Source organism: Staurois parvus, unplaced genomic scaffold (assembly GCF_062004578.1).
Source record: "Staurois parvus isolate SC_StPar_1 unplaced genomic scaffold, SC_StPar_1.0 ptg003278l, whole genome shotgun sequence".
Lineage (NCBI taxonomy): Eukaryota > Metazoa > Chordata > Amphibia > Anura > Ranidae > Staurois > Staurois parvus.
In genome coordinates this window covers 1,358-28,223 of record NW_028321074.1, presented here as the reverse complement: position 1 = coordinate 28,223, position 26,866 = coordinate 1,358, and the positions used below count along the sequence as shown (strand labels likewise).

General features: G+C 56.2%; 1 protein-coding gene across 1 annotated transcript; it reads right to left on the bottom strand.

Moving 5' to 3' along the window:
• Positions 1 to 15,803: 15,803 nt before the first annotated feature.
• LOC149428381 (complement C1q-like protein 2) lies at positions 15,804 to 26,375 on the bottom strand. The gene is made up of 2 exons (XM_089667482.1): positions 25,753 to 26,375; positions 15,804 to 17,088 (listed from the first exon to the last, which is right to left on the bottom strand). Exons 1-2 carry the CDS (start codon positions 26,284 to 26,286, stop codon positions 16,909 to 16,911), a joined length of 714 nt encoding a protein of 237 aa, XP_089523608.1. The 5' UTR covers positions 26,287 to 26,375; the 3' UTR covers positions 15,804 to 16,908.
• Positions 26,376 to 26,866: the final 491 nt, after the last annotated feature.

Genomic DNA, 26,866 nt, shown 5'->3' with positions numbered 1-26,866 from the left:
ACATCGATCAGACGGGAGATAGAGATACAAAGTAACATTGTTTATAAACATCGATCAGATGGGGGATAGAGATACAAAGTAACATTGTTTATAAACATCGATCAGACGGGGGATAGAGATACAAAGTAACATTGTTTATAAATATCGATCAGACGGGAGATAGAGATACAAAGTAACATTGTTTATAAACATCGATCAGACGGGAGATAGAGATACAAAGTAACATTGTTTATAAACATCGATCAGACGGGAGACGGAGAGATACAAAGTAACATTGTTTATAAACATCGATCAGACGGGAGATAGAGATACAAAGTAACATTGTTTATAAACATCGATCAGACGGGAGATAGAGATACAAAGTAACATTGTTTATAAACATCGATCAGACGGGAGATGGAGAGATACAAAGTAACATTGTTTATAAACATCGATCAGACGGGAGATGGAGAGATACAAAGTAACATTGTTTATAAACATCGATCAGACGGGAGACGGAGAGATACAAAGTAACATTGTTTATAAACATCGATCAGACGGGGGATAGAGAGATACAAAGTAACATTGTTTATAAACATCGATCAGACGGGAGATAGAGATACAAAGTAACATTGTTTATAAACATCGATCAGACGGGAGATAGATACAAAGTAACATTGTTTATAAACATCGATCAGACGGGAGATAGAGATACAAAGTAACATTGTTTATAAACATCGATCAGACGGGAGACGGAGAGATACAAAGTAACATTGTTTATAAACATCGATCAGACGGGAGACGGAGAGATACAAAGTAACATTGTTTATAAACATCGATCAGACGGGAGATAGAGATACAAAGTAACATTGTTTATAAACATCGATCAGACGGGGGATGGAGAGATACAAAGTAACATTGTTTATAAACATCGATCAGACGGGAGACGGAGAGATTACAAAGTAACATTGTTTATAAACATCGATCAGACGGGAGATAGAGATACAAAGTAACATTGTTTATAAACATCGATCAGACGGGAGATAGAGATACAAAGTAACATTGTTTATAAACATCAATCAGACGGGAGACGGAGAGATACAAAGTAACATTGTTTATAAACATCGATCAGACGGGAGATAGAGAGATACAAAGTAACATTGTTTATAAACATCGATCAGACGGGAGATAGAGATACAAAGTAACATTGTTTATAAACATCAATCAGACGGGAGACGGAGAGATACAAAGTAACATTGTTTATAAACATCGATCAGACGGGAGATAGAGAGATACAAAGTAACATTGTTTATAAACATCAATCAGACGGGGGATGGAGAGATACAAAGTAACATTGTTTATAAACATCGATCAGACGGGAGATAGAGAGATACAAAGTAACATTGTTTATAAACATCAATCAGACGGGGGATGGAGAGATACAAAGTAACATTGTTTATAAACATCAATCAGACGGGGGATGGAGAGATACAAAGTAACATTGTTTATAAACATCGATCAGACGGGAGACGGAGAGATACAAAGTAACATTGTTTATAAACATCGATCAGACGGGAGACGGAGAGATACAAAGTAACATTGTTTATAAACATCGATCAGACGGGAGATAGAGATACAAAGTAACATTGTTTATAAACATCGATCAGACGGGAGATAGAGATACAAAGTAACATTGTTTATAAACATCGATCAGACGGGGGATGAAGAGATACAAAGTAACATTGTTTATAAACATCGATCAGACGGGAGACGGAGAGATACAAAGTAACATTGTTTATAAACATCGATCAGACAGGAGATAGAGAGATACAAAGTAACATTGTTTATAAACATCGATCAGACGGGAGATAGAGAGATACAAAGTAACATTGTTTATAAACATCGATCAGACGGGAGATAGAGAGATACAAAGTAACATTGTTTATAAACATCGATCAGACGGGAGATAGAGAGATACAAAGTAACATTGTTTATAAACATCGATCAGACGGGAGATAGAGAGATACAAAGTAACATTGTTTATAAACATCGATCAGACGGGGGATAGAGAGATACAAAGTAACATTGTTTATAAACATCGATCAGACGGGAGATAGAGATACAAAGTAACATTGTTTATAAACATCGATCAGACGGGAGATGGAGAGATACAAAGTAACATTGTTTATAAACATCGATCAGACGGGAGATAGAGAGATACAAAGTAACATTGTTTATAAACATCGATCAGACGGGAGATGGAGAGATACAAAGTAACATTGTTTATAAACATCGATCAGACAGGAGATAGAGAGATACAAAGTAACATTGTTTATAAACATCGATCAGACGGGAGATACAAATTACGGGACTTTATGTTTTATTGACATGTCGGGATTCTCCTGCCGCTGAGTCGGGGTGTTGGGTTCCATCCAGAATAAATGCTCCTCTTACCACACGTGACCCCATTGTGACGATGTGATTGGCCCTATAGAAGTCACATGTGTTCACTCAGCTAAGAGGATAAAGAGAACCAGTCCTCACATCAGTCATCCCGATCCTTCCCTTCATTCCCCTCACATCAGTCATCCTGATCCTTCCCTTCATTCCCCTCACATCAGTCATCCTGATCCTCCCCTTCATTCCCCTCACATCAGTCATCCTGATCCTTCCCTTCATTCCCCTCACATCAGTTATCCTGATCCTTCCCTTCATTTCCCTCACATCAGTCATCCTGATCCTTCCCTTCATTCCCCTCACATCAGTCATCCCGATCCTTCCCTTCATTCCCCTCACATCAGTCATCCCGATCCTTTCCTTCATTCCCCTCACACCAGTCATCCTGATACTTCCCTTCATTCCCCTTATATCAGTCATCCCGATCCTTCCCTTCATTCCCCTCACATCAGTCATCCCGATCCTTCCCTTCATTCCCCTCACATCAGTCATCCCGATCCTTCCCTTCATTCCCCTCACATCAGTCATCCCGATCCTTTCCTTCATTCCCCTCACATCAGTCATCCTGATACTTCCCTTCATTCCCCTTACATCAGTCATCCCGATCCTTCCCTTCATTCCCCTCACACACAGTGAACGGGGTCACCCTATTTACTAAGCTCGGTGATCAGTCTCGCCTCCTCGAGTTATTTGGACAGGAAAAGGTTTCGGGGGAATTCTCGTAATCATTGCAGTGCGGAGGCTGTGGGGGCCCTCCCCCCCAATTCATCCTCCTGACTCCTCCCCCTCAAATTCATCCTCCTGACTCCTCCCCCCCAATTCATCCTCCTGACTCCCTCCCCCCCAATTCATCCTCCTGACTCCCTCCCCCTCAAATTCATCCTCCTGACTCCTCCCCCCCAATTCATCCTCCTGACTCCCTTCCCCTCCAATTCATCCTCCTGACTCCCTCCCCCCCAATTCATCCTCCTGATTCCCCCCCAATTTATCCTCCTGACTCCCCCCCCAATTCATCCTCCTGATTCCCCCAATTCATCCTCCTGATTCCCTCCCCCCAATTCATCCTCCTGACCCCCTCCCCCTCGAATTCATCCTCCTGACTCCCTCCCCCTCCAATTCATCCTCCTGACTCCCCCCCATTCATCCTCCTGACTCCCTCCCCCCAATTCATCCTCCTTACTCCCTCCCCCCCAATTCATCCTCCTTACTCCCTCCCCCCCAATTCATCCTCCTGACTCCCCCCCAATTCATCCTCCTGATTCCCTCCCCCCCCAATTCATCCTCCTGACTCCCTCCCCCCCAATTCATCCTCCTGATTCCCCCCCAATTCATCCTCCTGACAGGTCAGACGCCCGGGGCGAGGGCTGCATTACAATGGGCTGCGGAGTCCGGCGTTGTGACTCGCTGGGCTCCGGCAGAGAAGTACAAATTGGCAGTTAATCGCGGGATGAGAGATCTGGCGGCTCTGCGCTCCTCCGTGATTCTCCGCGCTCCTCCACGCTCCTCCACACTCCTCCGAGCTCCTCCGCGATCCTTCGTGCTCCTCCACGCTCCTCCGCACTCCTCCACGCTCCTCCACACTCCTCCGCGTTCCTCCACGCTCCTCCACACTCCTCCACACTCCTCCGCGCTCCTCCGCACTCCTCCGCGCTCCTCCGCACTCCTCCGCGCTCCTCCGCACTCCTCCACGCTCCTCCACACTCCTCCGCGATCCTTCGTGCTCCTCCACGCTCCTCCGCACTCCTCCACGCTCCTCCGCGATCCTTCGTGCTCCTCCACGCTCCTCCGCACTCCTCCACGCTCCTCCACACTCCTCCGAGCTCCTCCGCGATCCTTCGTGCTCCTCCACGCTCCTCCGCACTCCTCCACGCTCCTTCACACTCCTCCGCGCTCCTCCGCGTTCCTCCACGCTCCTCCACACTCCTCCACACTCCTCCGCGCTCCTCCACGCTCCTCCACGCTCCTCCACGCTCCTCCGTGCTCCTCCGCACTCCTCCACGCTCCTCCACACTCCTCCGCGATCCTTCGTGCTCCTCCACGCTCCTCCGCACTCCTCCACGCTCCTCCGCGCTCCTCCGCGCTCCTCCACGCTCCTCCATGCTCCTCCACACTCCTCCACGCTCCTCCACACTCCTCCGCACTCCTCCACGCTCCTCCACGCTCCTCCGCGCTCCTCCACGCTCCTCCACGCTCCTCCACGCTCCTCCGAGCTCCTCCGCGCTCCTCCGCGCTCCTCCGCGTTCCTTCGCAGTCCTCCGCGCTCCTCCGCGCTCCTCTGCGCTCTTCCATGCTCCTCCACGCTCCTCCGCTCCCCTCCACAGTCCTCCGCGCTCCTCCACACTCCTCCGCGCTCCTCCGCGCTCCTCCACACTCCTCCGCGCTCCTCCGCGCTCTTCTGCACTCCTCCACGCTCCTCCACGCTCCTCCGTTCTCCTCCGCTCTGCCAGGCATCACTTTCCATTCCTGCATCTGAAGTGACGGCTTTGTCTGTGATGGGCGGAGGAGGGGAGAAGCCAGCAAGGATTAGGCTGCGGGAAAAGCCGATTTCTCCGATGGAGACTTAATGAGATTGTAGATGACACCGAGGGGGGGATTAGGAGGCTGATTACTGACACATAGCCAGGGAGCTCGGGGCCCCGGAGCCAATCTGCACTACGTGGGCCCACATTAACACGGCTTTATCTGCCAGGACCCCCGACATGGCATCACGTGGACATCCTCTGACCGTGAGGACCACCCTGACCCCCGACATGGCATCACGTGGACATCCTCTGACCGTGAGGACCACCCTGACCCCCGACATGGCATCACGTGGACATCCTCTGACCGTGAGGACCACCCTGACCCCCAACATGGCATCACCTGGACATCCTCTGACTGCGAGGACCACCCTGACCCCCGACATGGCATCACGTGGACATACTCTGACCGTGAGGACCACCCTGACCCCCGACATGGCATCACATGGACATCCTCTGACCGTGAGGACCACCCTGACCCCCGACATGGCATCACGTGGACATCCTCTGACCGTGAGGACCACCCTGACCCCCGACATGGCATCACGTGGACATCCTCTGACCGCGAGGACTACCCTGACCCCCGACATGGGATCACTTGGACATCCTCTGACCGCGAGTACCACCCTGACCCCCGACATGGCATCACGTGGACATCCTCTGACCGTGAGGACCACCCTGACCCCCGACATGGCATCACATGGACATCCTCTGACCGTGAGGACCACCCTGACCCTCAACATGGCATCACGTGGACATCCTCTGACCGTGAGGACCACCCTGACCCCCAACATGGCATCACTTGGACATCCTCTGACCGTGAGGACCACCCTGACCCCCGACATGGCATCACGTGGACATCCCCTGACTGTGAGGACCACCCTGACCCCCGACATGGCATCACGTGGACATCCTCTGACCGCAAGGACCACCCTGACCCCCAACATGGCATCATGTGGGCATCCTCTGACCGCGAGGACCACCCTGACCCCCGACATGGCATCACGTGGGCATCCTCTGACCGCGAGGACCACCCTGACCCCCAACATGGGATCACATGGACATCCTCTGACTGTGAGGCTCAGTCTGACCCCCAACATGTGTGATCAGGTGGACAACCTCAGACTGTGAGGACCACCATGACCCCCAACATGGCATCACATGGACATCCTCTGACTGTGAGGAGCACCATGACTCCCAACATGGCATCACATGGACATCCTCTGACTGTGAGGACCATCATGACCCCCAATATGGGATCACATGGACATCCTCTGACTGTGAGGACCACCCTGACCCCCCAACATGGGATCACGTGGACGTCCTCTGACTGTGAGGAGCACCATGACCCCCAACATGTGTGATCAGGTGGACATCCTCTAACTATGAAGACCACCCTGACCCCCCAATATGGGATTACATGGACATTCTCTGACTGTGAGGACCACCTTGACCCCCAACATGGGATCACATTGAAATCCTCTGACTGTGAGGACTACCCTGACCCCCCAACATGGGATCACGTGGACATCGTCTGACTATGAGGACCACCCTGACCACTAAGATGTGTGATCAGGTGAACATCCTCCGACTGTGAGGACCACCATGACCCCTAACATGGGATCACATGGACATTCTCTATGAGGACTGCTTTGACCCCCAACATATGTGATCCGCTGACTATGAAGACTACCATGACCCCCAACATGGGATCATATGGACATCTTCTGACTGTGAGGACCGCCCTGACCCCCAATATGTGTGATCAGGTGGACATCCTCTGACTGTGAGGACCACCATGACCCCCAACATGTTATCTGTTGACTATGAGGACCACCATGACTCCCAATATGGGATCACATGGACATCCTCTGACTATGAGGACCGCCTTGGCCCCCAACATATGTGATCTGCTGACTATGAAGACCACCATGACCCCCAACATGGGATCACATGGACATCTGACTGTGAGGACCACCCTGACCCCCAACATGTGTGATCAGGTGGACATCCTCTGACTATGAAGACCACCATGACCCCCAATATGGAATTACATGGACATCCTCTGACTGTGAGGACCACTATGACTCCCCCACATGTGTGATTAGATGGACATTCTCTATGAAGGCAGCCATGACCCCCCAACATGTGTGATTGGATAGACATGATGGGCTCAGACAGGTTTATGGCCTAAATGCAATCAGTGACTTTTCCATCTATTCCCCCCCCCCCCCGACTCAGATCCTCAGAACTCTGACAATTATGAAGATGCCTGAGATTCGACATGACACTCAGGAAGTGTCTGACAGTCTGCACAGAGATGGGACCATGATATGTATAGGTGGCTACTAGCCCCATGGTGCCAGGTCAGCGGTCTACATACAAATCCTGTGGTTCCAGACTGGGGGTCTACATACAAACCCCACGGTGGCAAGTCAGATCTCTCCATACAAACCCCATGATGTCAGGTCAGGGGTCTACATACAAGCGCCATGATGTCAGGTCAGGGGTCTACATAGAAGCGCCATGATGTCAGGTCAGGGGTCTACATACAAGCGCCATGATGTCAGGTCAGGGGTCTACATACAAGCCCTATGGTACCATGCCAGATCTCTACATACAAGCCGCGTGGTGCAAGGTCATGGACCCACATACAAACCTCATTGTGCCAGGTCAGGTATCTCCATACAAATGCTGTGGTTCCAGAGTAGGGGTCTACATACAAACCCCATGGTGTCAAGTCAGATCTCTACATACAAGCCCCATGGTGTCAGTCATATCTCTACATACAAACCCCATAGTCAGATCTCTACATACAAGCCCCCTGGTGTCAGTCAGATCTCTACATACAGGCCCCCTGGTGTCAGTCAGATCTCTACATACAAGCCCCATGGTGTCAGTCAGATCTCTACATACAAGCCCCATGGTGCCAGGTCATGGGCCCACATACAAACTCCATGGTGCCAGGTCAGGGGTCTCCATACAAATCCTGTATTTCCAAACTAGGGGTCTACATACAAGCCCCATGGTGCCAAGTCAGGGGGTCTACATGCAAACTCAGTAGTGCCAGGTCAGCAGTCTCCATACAAACCCAATGGTGTCAGGTCAGATCTCTACATACAAGTCCCATGTTGACAGGTAGGAGATCTACATAATAGCCCTATGGTGCCAAATAAGGGGGAACAAACAACCACATGAAGCCACGTTGTGGTTCTGCATACCAATTCCATGGTGCCATGTCAGAGGTCTACATACAAGTCCTGTGATGTCATGTCAGAGGTCTACATACAAGTCCTGTGATGTCATGTCAGAGGTCTACATACAAGTCCTGTGATGTCATGTCAGAGGTCTACATACAAGTCCTGTGATGTCATGTCAGAGGTCTACACACAAGTCCTGTGATGTCATGTCAGAGGTCTACATACAAGTCCTGTGATGTCATGTCAGAGGTCTACATACAAGTCCTGTGATGTCATGTCAGAGGTCTGCATACCAATTCCATGGTGCCATGTCAGAGGTCTACATACAAGTCCTGTGATGTCATGTCAGAGGTCTGCATACCAATTCCATGGTGCCATGTCAGAGGTCTACATACAAGTCCTGTGATGTCATGCCAGAGGTCTACACACAAGGACAGTGGGAGCAGCTATGGGGGTCTTCATACTGTACAAGCCGTGTTGTTCACCAAGAATAGGATATAAAGGAAACAAACAGAGGCGCTCCTAGTGCAGTAATAAGGATCGGTACGGTGCTCACAGAGGACACTAATGTCCGATCCGCACCACGTGACCGTCCGCAATGGGGACCCGGACTTCCTCAGAGCCCTCAGTGTTCAGTCCTCGAAACGCGTTGGCCTGTTGGAAGTCCGGGGTCCCCATTGCGGACGCTCACGTGGTGCGGATTGGACATTAATGTCCTCTGTGAGCGCCGTACCGATCTTCAAGTCTTGCCTTTAGTTATACTTTAAGGGCTAAGCCCCACCCCCCAGAGAAATGGCCAAACTGTCAGCCAACCCCCCCTTCCTTTATTGGCCATTAGAATGTTCCCATTGGATGAGGGAAAATGGCGCTGATCACTAATGCAACTACCTGTGGACTGGGGGAACGCCGAGGAAACGTCATCATAGTTTGCAAATATTCTTCCCAAATATATTCACAATTCTGTCCGTATTCAATATATATGATAACCGCCAAAGCTAATGGCCACTACTCCGTCCTCCGACTCCTCCTCCTCTCCGCGGCCTTCCACACCATCGACCACCCCCTCCTCCTTACTAAACTACACTCCCTCGGCATCAGAGACTCCGCCCTCTCCTGGCTCTCCTCCTATCACAATGCTCCTTCAGTGTTACCTATAACACTGCCACCTCCCCCCCTCTGTTGAGGTCCCTCAAGACTCTGTCCTCGGGCCCCTCCTCTTCTCCATCTACACCTCCTCCCTCAGCAAACTGATACACTCCCATGGCTTCAACTATCACCTCTACACAGATGACATGCAAATCTGCAAATCTACCTCTCCACCCCCTACCTCACCCCCTCAGTCTCCGCCCCCTCACCTCACCCCCTCAGTCTCCGCCCCCTCACCTCACCCCCTCAGTCTCCGCCCCCCCACCTCACCCCCTCGGTCTCCGCCCGTATCACCCACCTACTGAACGACATATCAGACTGGATGTCACTCCACTTCCTTAAACTGAACCTCTCCAAACCGAGCTCCTGGTCTTCCCCCCACCCCGCGCCCCCCCCCACATCCTCTCCATCACGTCCAACAACGCCACCATCAGTCCCACCCCACAAGCCAAAGTCCTGGGGTCACCCTGGACTCAAACCTGTCCTTCCAACCCCATGTCCAATTGTTGGTAAACTCATGCAGGCTCCGCCTCCGCAACATCTCCAAAATACATCCGTTCCTAACCCCGGAAACCACTAAACTACTTGTTCACTCCCTTATTATCTCACGTCTGGACTACTGCAACTCCCTCCTCACCGGCCTCCCTCATCACAGACTACCCCCAATTCAGTCTATCCTGAACTCAGCGGCCAGACTCATCCACCTCACCAACCGCTCCGCATCCGCCACCCCTCTCTGCCAATCCCTCCACTGGCCTCCACTCAGTGTCCTCCACCCCCCTCTCTGCCAATCCCTCCACTGGCCTCCACTCAGTGTCCTCCACCCCCCTCTGCCAATCCCTCCACTGGCCTCCACTCAGTGTCCTCCACCCCTCTCTGCCAATCCCTCCACTGGCCTCCATTCAGTGTCCTCCACCCCTCTCTGCCAATCCCTCCACTGGCTTCCACTCAGTGTCCTCCACCCCTCTCTGCCAATCCCTCCACTGGCCTCCATTCAGTGTCCTCCACCCCTCTCTGCCAATCCCTCCACTGGCTCCCGAACGCATAAAATTCAAACTATTAACACTGACATACAAAGCCATTCATAACTCCGCCCCAAACTAGCTCACCGACCCGATACCCAAATACCACCCAACCCGTAATCTTCGCTCCTCACAGGACCTCCTACTCTCTAGTTCCCTGGTCTCCTCCTCCCACGCCCGACTGCAGGACTTCTGCCATCCTCTGGAACTCCCTACCCCAATCCATCAGACTGTCACCTACCCTCCTCTCCATTAGGCGCACCCTGAAAACCCTCCTCTTCAGGGAAGCCTACCCCACCCTCACCTAACAGCCGATCTCCTCCACTCCTCCCACCACTCCATCCCCCACAGCCACTTCCTCCTGTACCACTACCCCCTCCCTCCTAGATTGTAAGCTCCCAGGATCAGGGCCCTCGCACCCCTCGTGTATTGTATTGTTACTGTCTTGTCTCATGTTCTGTCCCCCTCTATAATGTACAGCGCTGAGCAAACCTTCTGCCGCCATATAAATACTGTATAATAATAATAATAATATATATAAATCCTGTATAATAATAATAATAATATATATAAATGTGACATTTCCTGGGAAGTATAATAAACACCCAACACATAGGCACCTTTCACGAGTGGACCAATGGGGTCTGTCTATCCGTTGTTCAGGGGGACCCGATCGGTCTGTCCATAGACTTGTATGGATCAGCGGGTGTCAGTGGACAATAGTCAGCTGACACCCACCGGCATCCAATCCTGTACACCAATAATAGACGGATAGGGATCTGCTCCCCATCCATCCAGCGGATCAAATGACAATCAGGAGGACATGGACAGGCGGGCTGCTTCCATCCGAACGTCCCATGAAATCAGAGGCCTGTCATCCGCCTGCTCAGCGGGGATCATCGAAGAGATGAGCAGGCGGAGCAAACTGATCGATCCACCCCATCTGAGGCTCCTCCCACACTGGGGTGGGTGGACATGGACAGGCGGGCTGCTTCTATCCAAATGTCCCATGAAATCAGAGGGCTGTCATCCGCCTGCTCAGCGGGGATCATCGAAGAGATGAGCAGGCGGAGCAAACTGATCGATCCACCCCGTCTGAGGCTCCTCCCACACTGGGGTGGGTGGACATGGACAGGCGGGCTGCTTCCATCCGAACGTCCCATGAAATCAGAGGGCTGTCATCCGCCTGCGGGGATCATCGAAGAGATGAGCAGGCGGAGCAAACTGATCGATCCACCCCGTCTGAGGCTCCTCCCACACTGGGGCGGGTGGACATGGACAGGCGGGCTGCTTCCATCCGAACGTCCCATGAAATCAGAGGGCTGTCATCCGCCTGCTCAGCGGGGATCATCGAAGAGATGAGCAGGCGGAGCAAACTGATCGATCCACCCCATCTGAGGCTCCTCCCACACTGGGGCGGGTGTTATGATAACACTGGTAACGTTAGTTGTGTAAAATCGCGTTAAAAATGCAAGTTTTTCAGCTTATTTTAGCGATTTTGCATTAGCGTTCAGCTGCATTTTCCTGCGTTTTTCCGCGTTTGAGCTTATTAGCATTTTTTAGTATTGGTAAAAAGTCCAAAAATGCTGGTTTGCAGCGGATTACTGCGTTTTTCAGCGTTAGAGCGTGGACTCCTCTAGAAGCCCGCTGAGTCTGGCCACAAAACGTTCCGGTCTGTGTGTGTATGGACACCGAGAACATGCTGGCTGTAGACACTTCAAACGCCAAAAACAGGCGCTGAAAAAACGCCCCGCGTGCAGGAGGACCGAAAGGGGCCACATATGAATTCCTAATATTCGGGGTGACGTTGTATTCATCTCTGACTCCGCCTCCTTCTCACTTTACTCCTTTTTTTCCATTTGTTTCAATATTTATGTATTTTGCTCTCTAATTGTAAACATTTTTGTATGTTTCATTGTTTTTGTTTTTTTTGTATCGAATAAAAAAGAACAGACAAAAGTTTTCCAAAAAAAGTCTTTATTTGATTGGTCGATACCTCTGCCATGCTTTGTACCAGAAATGTCATCTTAGCGTCGTTACAAACGGGAGATTCGAATCTTTCTATCTACAGGAACGCTCGATCCTTCGGAGATAACGGCGGTCAAACGAAGGGGGGAAAAAAATCGCGTTGTTTTCAGGGGTTGTAGCGTCTTTTTTGAATCGATCGCGGTAAATATCTGGCCGATAGAAGGGGAAACGCCCCGCCTGCTCCGCCGCTGCACTTGGTGTTGAAGCCCTTCTGATAGAATGAAAGAAAAGAGAACAATGTATCGCCGCTACGAATAAAACCGCCGCCGGCGCCACCCGCAGAGAGGGAACCCGAGCGACAGAAAATGACTGTATATGCCGGATCCGTGTGATGTCCAAATACGAATGATGAATCCCAGCCGGCTCAAATGTTCCGCAATTGTCACGGAAAACATCGATCGTCGTGCGATTCCAGTCACAGTGCCCACCCGTTAGTGGCATCACCCCTCCCCCTCCAATTGGTAAGAAAGGTGAAATATCCGGGGGGGGGGGGGGTTCCTAATTGAAGGTGGACACACATTGGGGATGGAATGGGACGCAGATCGATGTTTTCTGCGACAACTGTGGAACTTCGGATGTATTCGCTGTATTTGGAAATCGTCGGGATCCTTGCGATGTCGGCTTTTCCCTCCGGAGGACGAACGGCTCCATTCGCAGGCATGACGCAATGCACATGCGTTTCCGTGTGTCACGTGTAGAGCAGCTCGTTCATTTTCAATGGGCTGCCCTGTATGTGAGAAACGCGTGAAAGACGCTTTCACAAAAACCATGCCGCGCCGTGCGTTTTGGCGCACACATCAACACACGCGTTTCGCAAGCGCCCTTAGTCACGGTTCACACCGACGCGGTTTCCAGAAACGCACAGCAGTCCATTGAATATGATTTCCTATGGGGCGCGGTCACATCTCCGCTTTTTCACCCGCTGCGTTTTTTGGAAAGGGGCGGGGACTTTTACCCCGTGCGGGCTGCGCTTTGCAAGGACATGAGAGCCCCTTCATTTGTGACCCGCAAGGAAGAAGTCCCGGCACTTCTTCTGAAAACGCAGCCGAAGACCCCCCCCCCCCCCCGTACAGTTGCGTTTTCCAGTGCAGGCGGCGTGCCGTTAGAAGTAATGTCACCCGCGGGTCCGCATTCCCCTGTGCGGGTGGTGCGGCTGCACGGATTTTCGTGGCGATCCGCAGCGGCACCACCCGCACAGATGTGAACCGGGGGTAAAAAGCAAAACGTTGCGTTTTTTTGGTTTTATCGACTTCAGTGAAGACGTTGCAGAAAAGCATTCAGTGCATTTTTGCTGCATTTTTGATGCGTTTTGCTTTTTAATCTGCCTAGCAACAAGAAAAAAAAAAAAAAAAAACGCAACAAAAACATGCAAAACGCACCGCAGAAACAGATCGAACGCGAACTGCATAGGTGTGAACCGAGCCTTGAGAATGAATGGCCCCGCCCCATGCCTGCTGAAGGGCCACGCATTTCTGTGCTTGTTGGGTAAGCGGGCGATTCTGCCTTGACAATGAATGGCCCCGCCCCATTTCTGCTGAAGGGCCACGCATTTCTCTGCTTGTTGGGGAAGCGGGCGATTCTGCCTTGAGAATGAATGGCCCCGCCCCCTTTCTGCTGAAGGGCCATCCATTTCTGTGCTTGTTGGGGAAGCGGGCGATTCTGCCTTGAGAATGAATGGCCCCGCCCCATGCCTGCTGAAGGGCCACGCATTTCTCTGCTTGTTGGGGAAGCGGGCGATTCTGCCTTGAGAATGAATGGCCCCGCCCCATGCCTGCTGAAGGGCCACGCATTTCTCTGCTTGTTGGGGAAGCAGGTGATTCTGCCTTGAGAATGAATGGCCCCGCCCCATGCCTGCTGAAGGGCCACGCATTTCTCTGCTTGTTGGGGAAGCGGGCGATTCTGCCTTGAGAATGAATGGCCCCGCCCCATGCCTGCTGAAGGGCCACGCATTTCTCTGCTTGTTGGGGAAGCGGGCGATTCTGCCTTGAGAATGAATGGCCCCGCCCCATGCCTGCTGAAGGGCCACGCATTTCTCTGCTTGTTGGGGAAGTGGGCGATTCTGCCTTGAGAATGAATGGCCCCGCCCCATGCCTGCTGAAGGGCCACGCATTTCTCTGCTTGTTGGGGAAGCGGGTGATTCTGCACAGAATGTGAAGGGATTCTTAAAGCGGTATTAAAGGTTTCATGTCAATACATAAAAGCTGACCATTGTAAGCACCCCGTTAGTGGTAAATGGTGTGACACATCCCTCTAACTGCTACATCTGCAAGAGAGCTTGCTGTGGTGAAAAACAACAGACTTACTGGCAAGATCACCAGATGAAAATAGAAGAAAACGAATGCAGCCGTCACATCTGAGAAGTGGCAGCTGCAATGCAACACATGTGTGCTGTTGGGTTTAATATACCACTTTAGGAGTAACTCCTGTCTGCGGGACACTTCTAGACTGACTACCACCATGAAGGGTCCCTACAATGTTTTCTGTTTGTATCTCCATTTCTGGTTCTTATTATTATTTGTTTCATGAAAGGATTGCTCAAGTTTGGACCGAGGTGGGACGGGGGTAATGGGGGTGGGACGGGGGTAATGGGGGTGGGACAGGGTAATGGGGGTGGGACGGCAGTAATGGGGGTGGGACAGGGGTAATGGGGGTGGGATGGGGGTAATGGGGGTGGGACGGGAGTAATGGGGGTGGGACAGGGGTAATGGGGGTGGGATGGGGGTAATGGGGGTGGGACGGGAGTAATGGGGGTGGGACAGGGGTAATGGGGGTGGGATGGGGGTAATGGGGGTGGGACGGGAGTAATGGGGGTGGGACGGGGGTAATGGGGGTGGGATGGGGGTAATGGGGGTGGGACAGGAGTAATGGGGGTGGGACCGGGTAATGGGGGTGGGATGGGGTAATGGGGGTGGGACGGGAGTAATGAGGGTGGGACAGGGTAATGGGGGTGGGATGGGGGTAATGGGGGTGGGACGGGAGTAATGGGGGTGGGACAGGGGTAATGGGGGTGGGACGGGAGTAATGGGGGTGGGACAGGGTAATGGGGGTGGGATGGGGGTAATGGGGGTGGGACAGGATAATGGGGGTGGGATGGGGGTGGGACAGGGGTAATGGGGGTGGGACAGGGTAATGGGGGTGGGATGGGGGTAATGGGGGTGGGAACGGGAGTAATGGGGGTGGGACAGGGGTAATGGGGGTGGGATGGGGGTAATGGGGGTGGGACGGGAGTAATGGGGGTGGGACCGGGTAATGGGGGTGGGATGGGGTAATGGGGGTGGGACGGGAGTAATGAGGGTGGGACAGGGTAATGGGGGTGGGACGGGAGTAATGGGGGTGGGACAGGGGTAATGGGGGTGGGATGGGGGTAATGGGGGTGGGACGGGAGTAATGGGGGTGGGACAGGGTAATGGGGGTGGGATGGGGGTAATGGGGGTGGGACAGGGTAATGGGGGTTGCATAGCAAATAATCAACATTTTCAGGATGATATTGTTTAAAAAAAGAGTTTGTAGAAGAACAGCAAAGATCGATCGTCCTTCTGCGTCACGACCCGCGGAGGGCGCTGCGGTATGTAGGAGGAGAACGGCTGAAATGAATGTAAATGAGGGAAACTATTATCAGAGGGGCACAATGGACTCTTGTGTGGCTCCCAGAGAGAGGGAACGGGGCGTACCTGGAGGAGTTGGTCCCAGAGTCAGGACCCAGTACAATGGCTGGGAGGAGTCAGGACCCGGTACAATGGCTGGGAGGAGTCAGGACCCGGTACAATGGCCGGGAGGAGTCAGGACCCGGTACAATAACCTGGAGGAGTCGCCCCCCAAGTCAGGACCCGGTACAATGGCTGGGAGGAGTCAGGACCCGGTACAATGGCTGGGAGGAGTCAGGACCCGGTACAATGGCTGGGAGGAGTCAGGACCCGGTACAATGGCTGGGAGGAGTCAGGACCCGGTACAATAACCTGGAGGAGTCGCCCCCCAAGTCAGGACCCGGTACAATGGCTGGGAGGAGTCAGGACCCGGTACAATGGCTGGGAGGAGTCAGGACCCGGTACAATGGCTGGGAGGAGTCAGGACCCGGTACAATGGCTGGGAGAAGTCAGGACCCGGTACAATGGCTGGGAGGAGTCAGGACCCGGTACAATGCTGGGAGGAGTCAGGACCCGGTACAATGGCCGGGAGGAGTCAGGACCCGGTACAATAACCTGGAGGAGTCGCCCCCCAAGTCAGGACCCAGTACAATGGCTGGGAGGAGTCAGGACCCGGTACAATGGCTGGGAGGAGTCAGGACCCGGTACAATGGCTGGGAGGAGTCAGGACCCGGTACAATGGCTGGGAGGAGTCAGGACCCGGTACAATGGCTGGGAGGAGTCGGCCCCCGAGTCAGGACCCGGTACAAAGGCTTGGAGGAGGAGTGCCCCTTTAAGTGCGGACTCCGCGGGGTGAATTGTGGGAATCGGGGAGCGCTGGCTGAGACGTTCAGTGACCAGCAGCTCCCGCCGTGTCCATGGGCACAGTACACACAATTCCGTCCTCTCCCCAGGTGGCGCAGTGGGCGGAGCTCTAGTCCGGGTATAGGATGAATCCGGAGAACGTGCTGTACTTGTTGTTGTTTCCTCCGTGCGCCTTCCCCCCGTCCAGCTTGACGTAAATCTCGTCCCCGGAGTCCAGGTGAAGCACCACGCTGTTGCTGGCGTAGTCGTAGTTCTGATCGGCGTCCTGAGCGATGGCGCTGGCCCGCACCTGCAGGGGGCGGAGAGACAAGGAAGAAGGTGAATGCTGATTGGACGATGCTGAACCCTGAGCATAAAACGACACAAATTTACTGAAATCCGTTATTTCCTGAGGAATAATTTATAGCCGCCGACATCAGATTAAATACACGAACCATTGTATGGGAGTGGAGGGCGGAGCTCGGTGTATGGGAGTGGAGGGCGGAGCTCGGTGTATGGGAGCGGAGGGCGGAGCTCGGTGTATGGGAGCGGAGGGCGGAGCTCGGTGTATGGGAGCGGAGGGCGGAGCTCGGTGTATGGGAGCGGAGGGCGGAGCTCGGTGTATGGGAGCGGAGGGCGGAGCTCGGTGTATCGGAGCGGAGGGCGGGGCTCGGTGTATCGGAGCGGAGGGCGGGGCTCGGTGTATGGGAGCGGAGGGCGGGGCTCGGTGTATGGGAGCGGAGGGCGGGGCTCGGTGTATGGGAGCGGAGGGCGGGGCTCGGTGTATCGGAGTGGAGGGCGGAGCTCGGTGTATGGGAGTGGAGGGCGGGACTCGGTGTATCGGAGCGGAGGGCGGAGCTCGGTGTATGGGAGCGGAGGGCGGGGCTCGGTGTATGGGAGCGGAGGGCGGGGCTCGGTGTATGGGAGCGGAGGGCGGGGCTCGGTGTATGGGAGCGGAGGGCGGGGCTCGGTGTATGGGAGCGGAGGGCGGGGCTCGGTGTATGGGAGTGGAGGACGGAGCTCGGTGTATGGGAGCGGAGGGCGGAGCTCGGTGTATCGGAGCGGAGGGCGGGGCTCGGTGTATCGGAGCGGAGGGCGGGGCTCGGTGTATGGGAGCGGAGGGCGGGGCTCGGTGTATGGGAGCGGAGGGCGGGGCTCGGGGTATGGGAGTGGAGGGCGGGGCTCGGTGTATCGGAGTGGAGGGCGGGACTCGGTGTATCGGAGCGGAGGGCGGAGCTCGGTGTATGGGAGCGGAGGGCGGGGCTCGGTGTATGGGAGCGGAGGGCGGGGCTCGGTGTATGGGAGCGGAGGGCGGGGCTCGGTGTATGGGAGCGGAGGGCGGGGCTCGGTGTATGGGAGTGGAGGACGGAGCTCGGTGTATGGGAGTGGAGGGAGGGGCTCGGTGTATGGGAGTGGAGGGCGGAGCTCGGTGTATGGGAGCGGAGGGCGGGGCTCGGTGTATGGGAGTGGAGGGCGGAGCTCGGTGTATGGGAGTGGAGGACGGAGCTCGGTGTATGGGAGTGGAGGACGGAGCTCGGTGTATGGGAGTGGAGGACGGAGCTCGGTGTATGTGAGTGGAGGACGGAGCTCGGTGTATGTGAGTGGAGGGCGGGGCTCGGTGTATGTGAGTGGAGGGCGGGGCTCAGTGTATGGTAGTGGAGGGCGGGGCTTGGTGTATGGGAGTGGAGGGCGGGGCTCGGTGTATTGGAGCGGAGGGCGGGGCTCGGTGTATCGGAGCGCAGGGTGGGGCTCGGTGTATAGGAGTGGAGGGCGGGGCTCGGAGGGCGGAGGGCAGGGCTCGGTGTATAGGCGGGCAGGGCTCGGTCTATCGGAGTGGAGGGCCCCCCTACACCGCTATTCACCCCTCACCCCCATACCAGATAATTACCCCTTACGGTTCCTTTATCTTTACCAAGATCCGACCGAGATCCGAGTGACTGAGATCCGAGTGACTGAGATCCGAGTGACCAAGATCCGACCGAGATCCAACCGAGATCCGAGTGACCGAGATCCGAGTGACCGAGATCCGACCGAGATCCGACCGAGATCCAAGTGACCGAGATCCGAGTGACCGAGATCCAAGTGACCGAGATCCGAGTGACCGAGATCCAAGTGACCGAGATCCGAGTGACCAAGATCCGAGTGACCAAGATCCGACCGAGATCCAAGTGACCGAGATCCGAGTGACTGAGATCCGAGTGACTGAGATCCGACCGAGATCCGACCGAGATCCGAGTGACCGAGATCCGAGTGACCGAGATCCGAATGACTGAGATCCAACCGAGATCCAAGTGACCGAGATCCGAGTGACTGAGATCCGACCGACCGAGATCCGAGTGACCGAGATCCAACCGAGATCCAAGTGACCGAGATCCGAGTGACCGAGATCCAACCGAGATCCAAGTGACCGAGATCCGAGTGACCAAGATCCGACCGAGATCCAACCGAGATCCGAGTGACCGAGATCTGAGTGACCAAGATCCGACCGAGATCCAACCGAGATCCGAGTGACCGAGATCTGAGTGACTGAGATCCGACCGAGATCCGACCGAGATCCGAGTGACCGAGATCCGAGTGACCAAGATCCGACCGAGATCCAAGTGACCGAGATCCGAGTGACCGAGATCCGACCAAGATCCAAGTGACCGAGATCCGAGTGACCAAGATCCGAGTGACCAAGATCCGACTGAGATCCGACCGAGATCCGAGTGACCAAGATCCGACCGAGATCCGACCGAGATCCGAGTGACCAAGATCCGACCGAGATTCAAGTGACCGAGATCCGAGTGACCAAGATCCGACCGAGATCCAACCGAGATCCGAGTGACCGAGATCCGAGTGACCGAGATCCGACCGAGATCCGAGTGACCAAGATCCGACCGAGATCCAAGTGACCGAGATCCGAGTGACCGAGATCCAAGTGACCGAGATCCGAGTGACCAAGATCCGACCGAGATCCAAGTGACCGAGATCCGAGTGACCGAGATCTGAGTGACCGAGATCCGAGTGACTGAGATCCGAGTGACTGAGATCCGACCGAGATCCGACCGAGATCCGAGTGACCGAGATCCGAGTGACCGAGATCCGAATGACTGAGATCCAACCGAGATCCAAGTGACCGAGATCCGAGTGACTGAGATCCGACCGAGATCCGAGTGACCGAGATCCAACCGAGATCCAAGTGACCGAGATCCGAGTGACCGAGATCCAACCGAGATCCAACCGAGATCCAAGTGACCGAGATCCGAGTGACCAAGATCCGACCAAGATCCAAGTGACCGAGATCCGACCGAGATCCAACCGAGATCCGAGTGACCGAGATCTGAGTGACCAAGATCCGACCGAGATCCAACCGAGATCCGAGTGACCGAGATCTGAGTGACTGAGATCCGACCGAGATCCGACCGAGATCCGAGTGACCGAGATCCGAGTGACCAAGATCCGACCGAGATCCAAGTGACCGAGATCCGAGTGACCGAGATCCGACCAAGATCCAAGTGACCGAGATCCGAGTGACCAAGATCCGAGTGACCAAGATCCGACCGAGATCCGACCGAGATCCGAGTGACCAAGATCCGACCGAGATCCGACCGAGATCCGAGTGACCAAGATCCGACCGAGATTCAAGTGACCGAGATCCGAGTGACCAAGATCCGACCGAGATCCAACCGAGATCCGAGTGACCGAGATCCGAGTGACCGAGATCCAACCGAGATCTGAGTGACCAAGATCCGACCGAGATCCAAGTGACCGAGATCCGAGTGACCGAGATCCAAGTGACCGAGATCTGAGTGACCAAGATCCGACCGAGATCCAACAGAGATCCGAGTGACCGAGATCTGAGTGACCAAGATCCGAGTGACCAAGATCCGACGGAGATCCAAGTGACCGAGATCCGAGTGACTGAGATCCGAGTGACTGAGATCCGACCGAGATCCGACCGAGATCCGAGTGACCGAGATCCGAGTGACCGAGATCCGAATGACTGAGATCCAACCGAGATCCAAGTGACCGAGATCCGAGTGACTGAGATCCGACCGACCGAGATCCGAGTGACCGAGATCCAACCGAGATCCAAGTGACCGAGATCCAACCGAGATCCAAGTGACCGAGATCCAAGTGACCGAGATCCGACCGAGATCCAACCGAGATCCGAGTGACCGAGATCCGAGTGACCGAGATCCAACCGAGATCCAAGTGACCGAGATCCAACCGAGATCCAAGTGACCGAGATCCAAGTGACCGAGATCCGACCGAGATCCAACCGAGATCCGAGTGACCGAGATCCGAGTGACTGAGATCCGAGTGACCGAGATCCGACTGCACCATTCACGACATCCTGGGAGATTGGGGGAGGTGGAGGAACTCAGAGATTGTCCACAGATCTGCTCCCCGACTGCCCCCCCCCCAGATATGCCCCTCCCATCCGACCCATTCCCTGACCCCTCCCCCCCAGAGGTGATCCGGATCTTACTACCTGCCCCCTGCAATCACCCAATCACGTGTCTTCCTTCATCTGTCACCCCCCCCCCAATGTGTCCTATTACCCCCCCCCCCACCTCCAGCAACCCCCCGCTATTCACCTCTCACCCCCCCACCCCGCTATTCACCTCTCACCCCCCCACCCCGCTATTCACCCCTCACCCCCTACCCCGCTATTCACCTCTCAACCCGTACCCCGCTAATTACCCCTCACCCCCATACCCCATAATTACCCCTCACCCCCATACCCCATAATTACCCCTCACCCCCATACCCCATAATTACCCCTCACCCCCATAATTACCCCTTACGGTTCTTTTATCTTAGTACTTTTTGCCCCCAGCTCCCCCTTATCTGTTCTTTCACAGGGCTGCCCACTTGCTGGTTCCCCCTAGTGGCCCCCCTTGCCCCCTCACCTTGCAGTTGTCTGCCCACATGCTGGTCCCCTCTAGTTGCCCCCCTCCCCATATTGCCAGGACAGTAGTTGCCCTCTCTTCCCTCTAGTTAACCCCCCTCCCCAGCAGTTGCTGCCCCCCCCCCATTATTGCACAGATCCGCCTATATGCTGGTCCTTCCTACTTGCCCCCCCTCCTGTTAGTTTCCCCTCACCTGCCCGTTCTTGCACAGATCTTCCCACATGCTGGTCCCCCTTGGTAGCCCCCTCCCCCACCAGTTGCCCCTCACCTGCCCTTTCAAGCAGAGGTCCAGTCACATGCTGGTCCACCCTTGTTGCCCCCCCTTCCCAGTTGCCCTCCCCCTAGTTGCCCCTCACATGTTCATTCTTGCAGAGGTCCACCCACATGCTGGTCCCCCCAGCTGCCCCCCCTCCCACTCATAGTTGCCCCCATTGCCCCTCACCTGGCTGTTCTTGCACAGATCCACCCATATGCTGGTCCTTCCTAGTTGCCCCCCCTCCTGGTAGTTGCCCTTCATCTGCCCATTCTTGCACAGATTCAACCACATGCTGGTCTCCCCATAGTTGCCCCCCCCAGTTGCCTCTTACCTGACTGTTCTTACAGAGGTCCGCCCACATTCTGGCCCCCCCAGTTGCCCCTCACCTGGCTGTTCTTGCACAGGTCTGCCCACATACCGGTCAACCTACTTGACCCCCCCAGTTGTCCATTCTTTCAGAGGTCCATCCACATGCTGGTCCCCCCTAGTTTCCCCCCCCCCCTCTTCCCGGTTGCCCCTCACCTGCCCATTTTTGCACGGATCCGCCCACATGCTAGTCCCCTGTAGTTGCCGCCCCCATATTTACCCTCCCCCCAGTCTCCCCTCACCAGGCTGTTCTTGCACAGGTCCAGCCACATGCTGGTCCCCCTTAGTTGCCCCCCCCCCATAGTTGCCCCTCATCTGTCTGTTCTTGCAGAGGTCCACCCACATGCTGGTCCCTTCTAGTTGCCCCCCCGTAGCCCCTCACCTGGCAATTCTTGCAGAGGTCCGCCCACATGTTGGTCCCTTCTAGTTGCCCCCCTCCAGTTGCCCCTCACCTGGCCGTTCTTGCAGAGATCCGCCTACATGTTGGTCCCCTCTAGTTGCCCCCCCCAGTTGCCCCTCACCTAGCTCTTCTTGCAGAGGTCCGCCCCCATGCTGGTCTCCTCTAGTTGCCTCCCCAGTTGCCCCCTCACCTGTCCATTCTTGCAGAGGTCCGCTCACATGCTGGTCCCCCATAGTTGCCCCCCCCAATTGCCCCTCACCTGGCTATTCTTGCAGAGGTCCACCTACACGTTGGTCAACTCTAGTTGCCCCCCCCGTAGCCCCTCACCTGGCCGTTCTTGCAGAGGTCCACCTACATGTTGGTCCCCTCTAGTTGCCCCTCACCTGACCATTCTTGCAGAGGTCCACCCCCATGTTGGTCCCCTCTAGTTGCCCCCCCCAGTTGCCCCTCACCTGGCCGTTCTTGCAGTGGTCCGCCCACATGTTGGTCCCCGCTAGTTGCCCCCCCCAAAGTTGCCCCTCACCTGGCCGTTCTTGCAGAGGTCGCCCCCATATTGGTCCTCTCTAGTTGCCCCCCCCGTTGCCCCTCACCTGGCCGTTCTTGCCGAGGTCCGCCCCCATGTTGGTCCCCGCTAGTTGCCCCCCCCCCAAGTTGCCCCTCACCTGGCTGTTCTTGCAGAGGTCCGCCTACATGTTGGTCCCCCATAGTTTCCCCCCCAGTTGCCCCTCACCTGGCCGTTCTTGCAGAGGTCCGCCCCCACGTTGGTCCCCTCTAGTTGCCCCCTCCCAGTTGCCCCTCACCTGGCCATTCTTGCAGAGGTCCGCCCACATGTTGGTCCCCTCTTGTTGCCCCCCCCAGTTGCCCCTCACCTGGCCGTTCTTGCAGAGGTCCGCCCACATGCTGGTCCCCCATAGTTGCCCCCATTTGCCCCTCACCTGGCCGTTCTTGCAGAGGTCCGCCCCCATGTTGGTCCCCTCTAGTTGCCCCCCCCCCAGTTGCCCCTCACCTGGCCGTTCTTGCAGAGGTCCGCCCCCATGTTGGTCCCCTCTAGTTGCCCCCCCCAGTTGCCCCTCACCTGGCCGTTCTTGCAGAGGTCCGCCCACATGTTGGTCCCCTCTAGTTGCCCCCCCCCAGTTGCCCCTCACCTGGCCGTTCTTGCAGAGGTCCGCCCCAATGTTGGTCCCCCATTGTTGCCCCCCCCAGTTGCCCGTTCTTGCAGAGGTCCCCCCCCATGTTGGTCCCCCATAGTTGCCCCCCCATTTGCCCCTCACCTGGCCGTTCTTGCAGAGGTCCGCCCCCATGTTGGTCCCCTCTAGTTGCCCCCCCCCCAGTTGCCCCTCACCTGGCTGTTCTTGCAGAGGTCCGCCCCAATGTTGGTCCCCCATTGTTGCCCCCCCCAGTTGCCCCTCACCTGGCCGTTCTTGCAGAGGTCCCCCCCCATGTTGGTCCCCCATAGTTGCCCCCCCATTTGCCCCTCACCTGGCCGTTCTTGCAGAGGTCCGCCCCCATGTTGGTCCCCCATAGTTGCCCCCCCCCCAGTTGCCCCTCACCTGGCCGTTCTTGCAGAGGTCCCCCCCCATGTTGGTCCCCCATAGTTGCCCCCCCCCAGTTGCCCCTCACCTGGCCGTTCTTGCAGAGGTCCCCCCCCATGTTGGTCCCCCATTGTTGCCCCCCCCAGTTGCCCCTCACCTGGCCGTTCTTGCAGAGGTCCCCCCCCATGTTGGTCCCCCATAGTTGCCCCCCCCCAGTTGCCCCTCACCTGGCCGTTCTTGCAGAGGTCCCCCCCCATGTTGGTCCCCCATAGTTGCCCCCCCCAGTTGCCCCTCACCTGGCCGTTCTTGCAGAGGTCCGCCCACATGCTGGTCCCCCATTGTTGCCCCCCCCAGTTGCCCCTCACCTGGCCGTTCTTGCAGAGGTCCCCCCCCATGTTGGTCCCCCATAGTTGCCCCCCCCAGTTGCCCCTCACCTGGCCGTTCTTGCAGAGGTCCCCCCCCCATGTTGGTCCCCCATTGTTGCCCCCCCCAGTTGCCCCTCACCTGGCCGTTCTTGCAGAGGTCCACCCCCATGTTGGTCCCCATAGTTGCCCCCCCCAGTTGCCCCTCACCTGGCCGTTCTTGCAGAGGTCCCCCCCCCATGTTGGTCCCCCATTGTTGCCCCCCCCAGTTGCCCCTCACCTGGCCGTTCTTGCAGAGGTCCACCCCCATGTTGGTCCCCATAGTTGCCCCCCCCAGTTGCCCCTCACCTGGCCGTTCTTGCAGAGGTCCGCCCCCATGTTGGTCCCCTCTAGTTGCCCCCCCCCCCCCCCAGTTGCCCCTCACCTGGCCGTTCTTGCAGAGGTCCGCCCCCATGTTGGTCCCCATAGTTGCCCCCCCATTTGCCCCTCACCTGGCCGTTCTTGCAGAGGTCCCCCCCCATGTTGGTCCCCATAGTTGCCCCCCCCAGTTGCCCCTCACCTGGCCGTTCTTGCCGAGGTCCGCCCCCATGTTGGTCCCCCATAGTTGCCCCTCACCTGGCCGTTCTTGCAGAGGTCCCCCCCATGTTGGTCCCCCATAGTTGCCCCCCCCATTTGCCCCTCACCTGGCCGTTCTTGCAGAGGTCCGCCCCCATGTTGGTCCCCATAGTTGCCCCCCCCAGTTGCCCCTCACCTGGCCGTTCTTGCAGAGGTCCGCCCCCATGTTGGTCCCCATAGTTGCCCCCCCCAGTTGCCCCTCACCTGGCCGTTCTTGCAGAGGTCCGCCCACATGTTGGTCCCCTCTTGTTGCCCCCCCCAGTTGCCCCTCACCTGGCCGTTCTTGCAGAGGTCCGCCCACATGTTGGTCCCCTCTTGTTGCCCCCCCCAGTTGCCCCTCACCTGGCTGTTCTTGCAGTGGTCCGCCCACATGTTGGTCCCCATAGTTGCCCCCCCATTTGCCCCTCAACTGGCCGTTCTTGCAGAGGTCCCCCCCCATGTTGGTCCCCATAGTTGCCCCCCCCAGTTGCCCCTCACCTGGCCGTTCTTGCAGAGGTCCCCCCCCATGTTGGTCCCCATAGTTGCCCCCCCCAGTTGCCCCTCACCTGGCCGTTCTTGCAGAGGTCCGCCCACATGCTGGTGCCGTCGCCCCCCCTCATCAGGATGTGGTAGGTGAAGTAGTAGATCCCGGGCACCTGACACGTGAATTTCCCGGTGGTCGGGTCGTAGTGGTTGCCCAGGTTGGTGACAACGTCGTCGAATTTCAGCAGTTCGTAGCCCTCATGGGGGCTCTTCAGGCCGACATAGAAGGCGATGCGGGGAGCCTGGAGGGGCACCGACCCCCCCACCCTGCCCGGCTCCCCCTTCTCTCCCGGGGGGCCCCTAGCTCCTGGAGGTCCCGGCTCTCCCGGGGGGCCCCGCACTCCCGGCTTCCCTGGCCGTCCCGGCTCCCCGCGGGGCCCCTGGATGAAGGGTGGAGGGGCCCCGCTCAGATCCTGCAGAGCCTCCCCGGCGGGGCTGGGGGGGTGCCCGGTGTAAGGGTCGCAGATCATCCGGCAGGTCCCCAACATCTCATAATGGCCCTCGGCTGGGGGGGGCAGGGCAAGCAGGGGGATGATGATGACCAGAACCAGCAGCATGGCCACCCCCAGGGCCACCAGCAACAGCCGCCGGCGGGGCACCAGGGTGAGAGCCGACCGGACACACCGACACAGCGATCTGATCTGTCCGCGGACCGGAGACAGACTGAGAGGCGGCGGGGAGGAGCGAGGGGGCGGGAGAGCGCGGAAAGGAGGAGCGAGGGGGCGGGAGAACGCGGAAAGGAGGAGCGAGGGGGCGGGACGGCCAGGTGAGGTACGCGCATTACCGCCGCCCCCCGCGTTCACACTCCCCCCATGCCCGAAAACTGCCACCCCCTATAATACCTCCCGACAATTGACACCCCATATACAATACAACCCAAACTGCCCCCCCCCACAACTGCCCCCCCCCAAACCTCACTGTGACTACCACCCCCAACACTAACATGACCCCACAACTGCCCCCCCCCCCCCATGCTCCACAACTGCCCTAGTGAAATACTTCCCCACAACTGTCACCCCCTTCCGACATTTGTCACCCCATATAAAGTACATCCCCACCCAGGGGCGGACTGACCATTCAAGCACTGGGGCACTGCCCGAGGGCCCGCGGTCAGTAGGGGGCCCCATGAAATGCCCC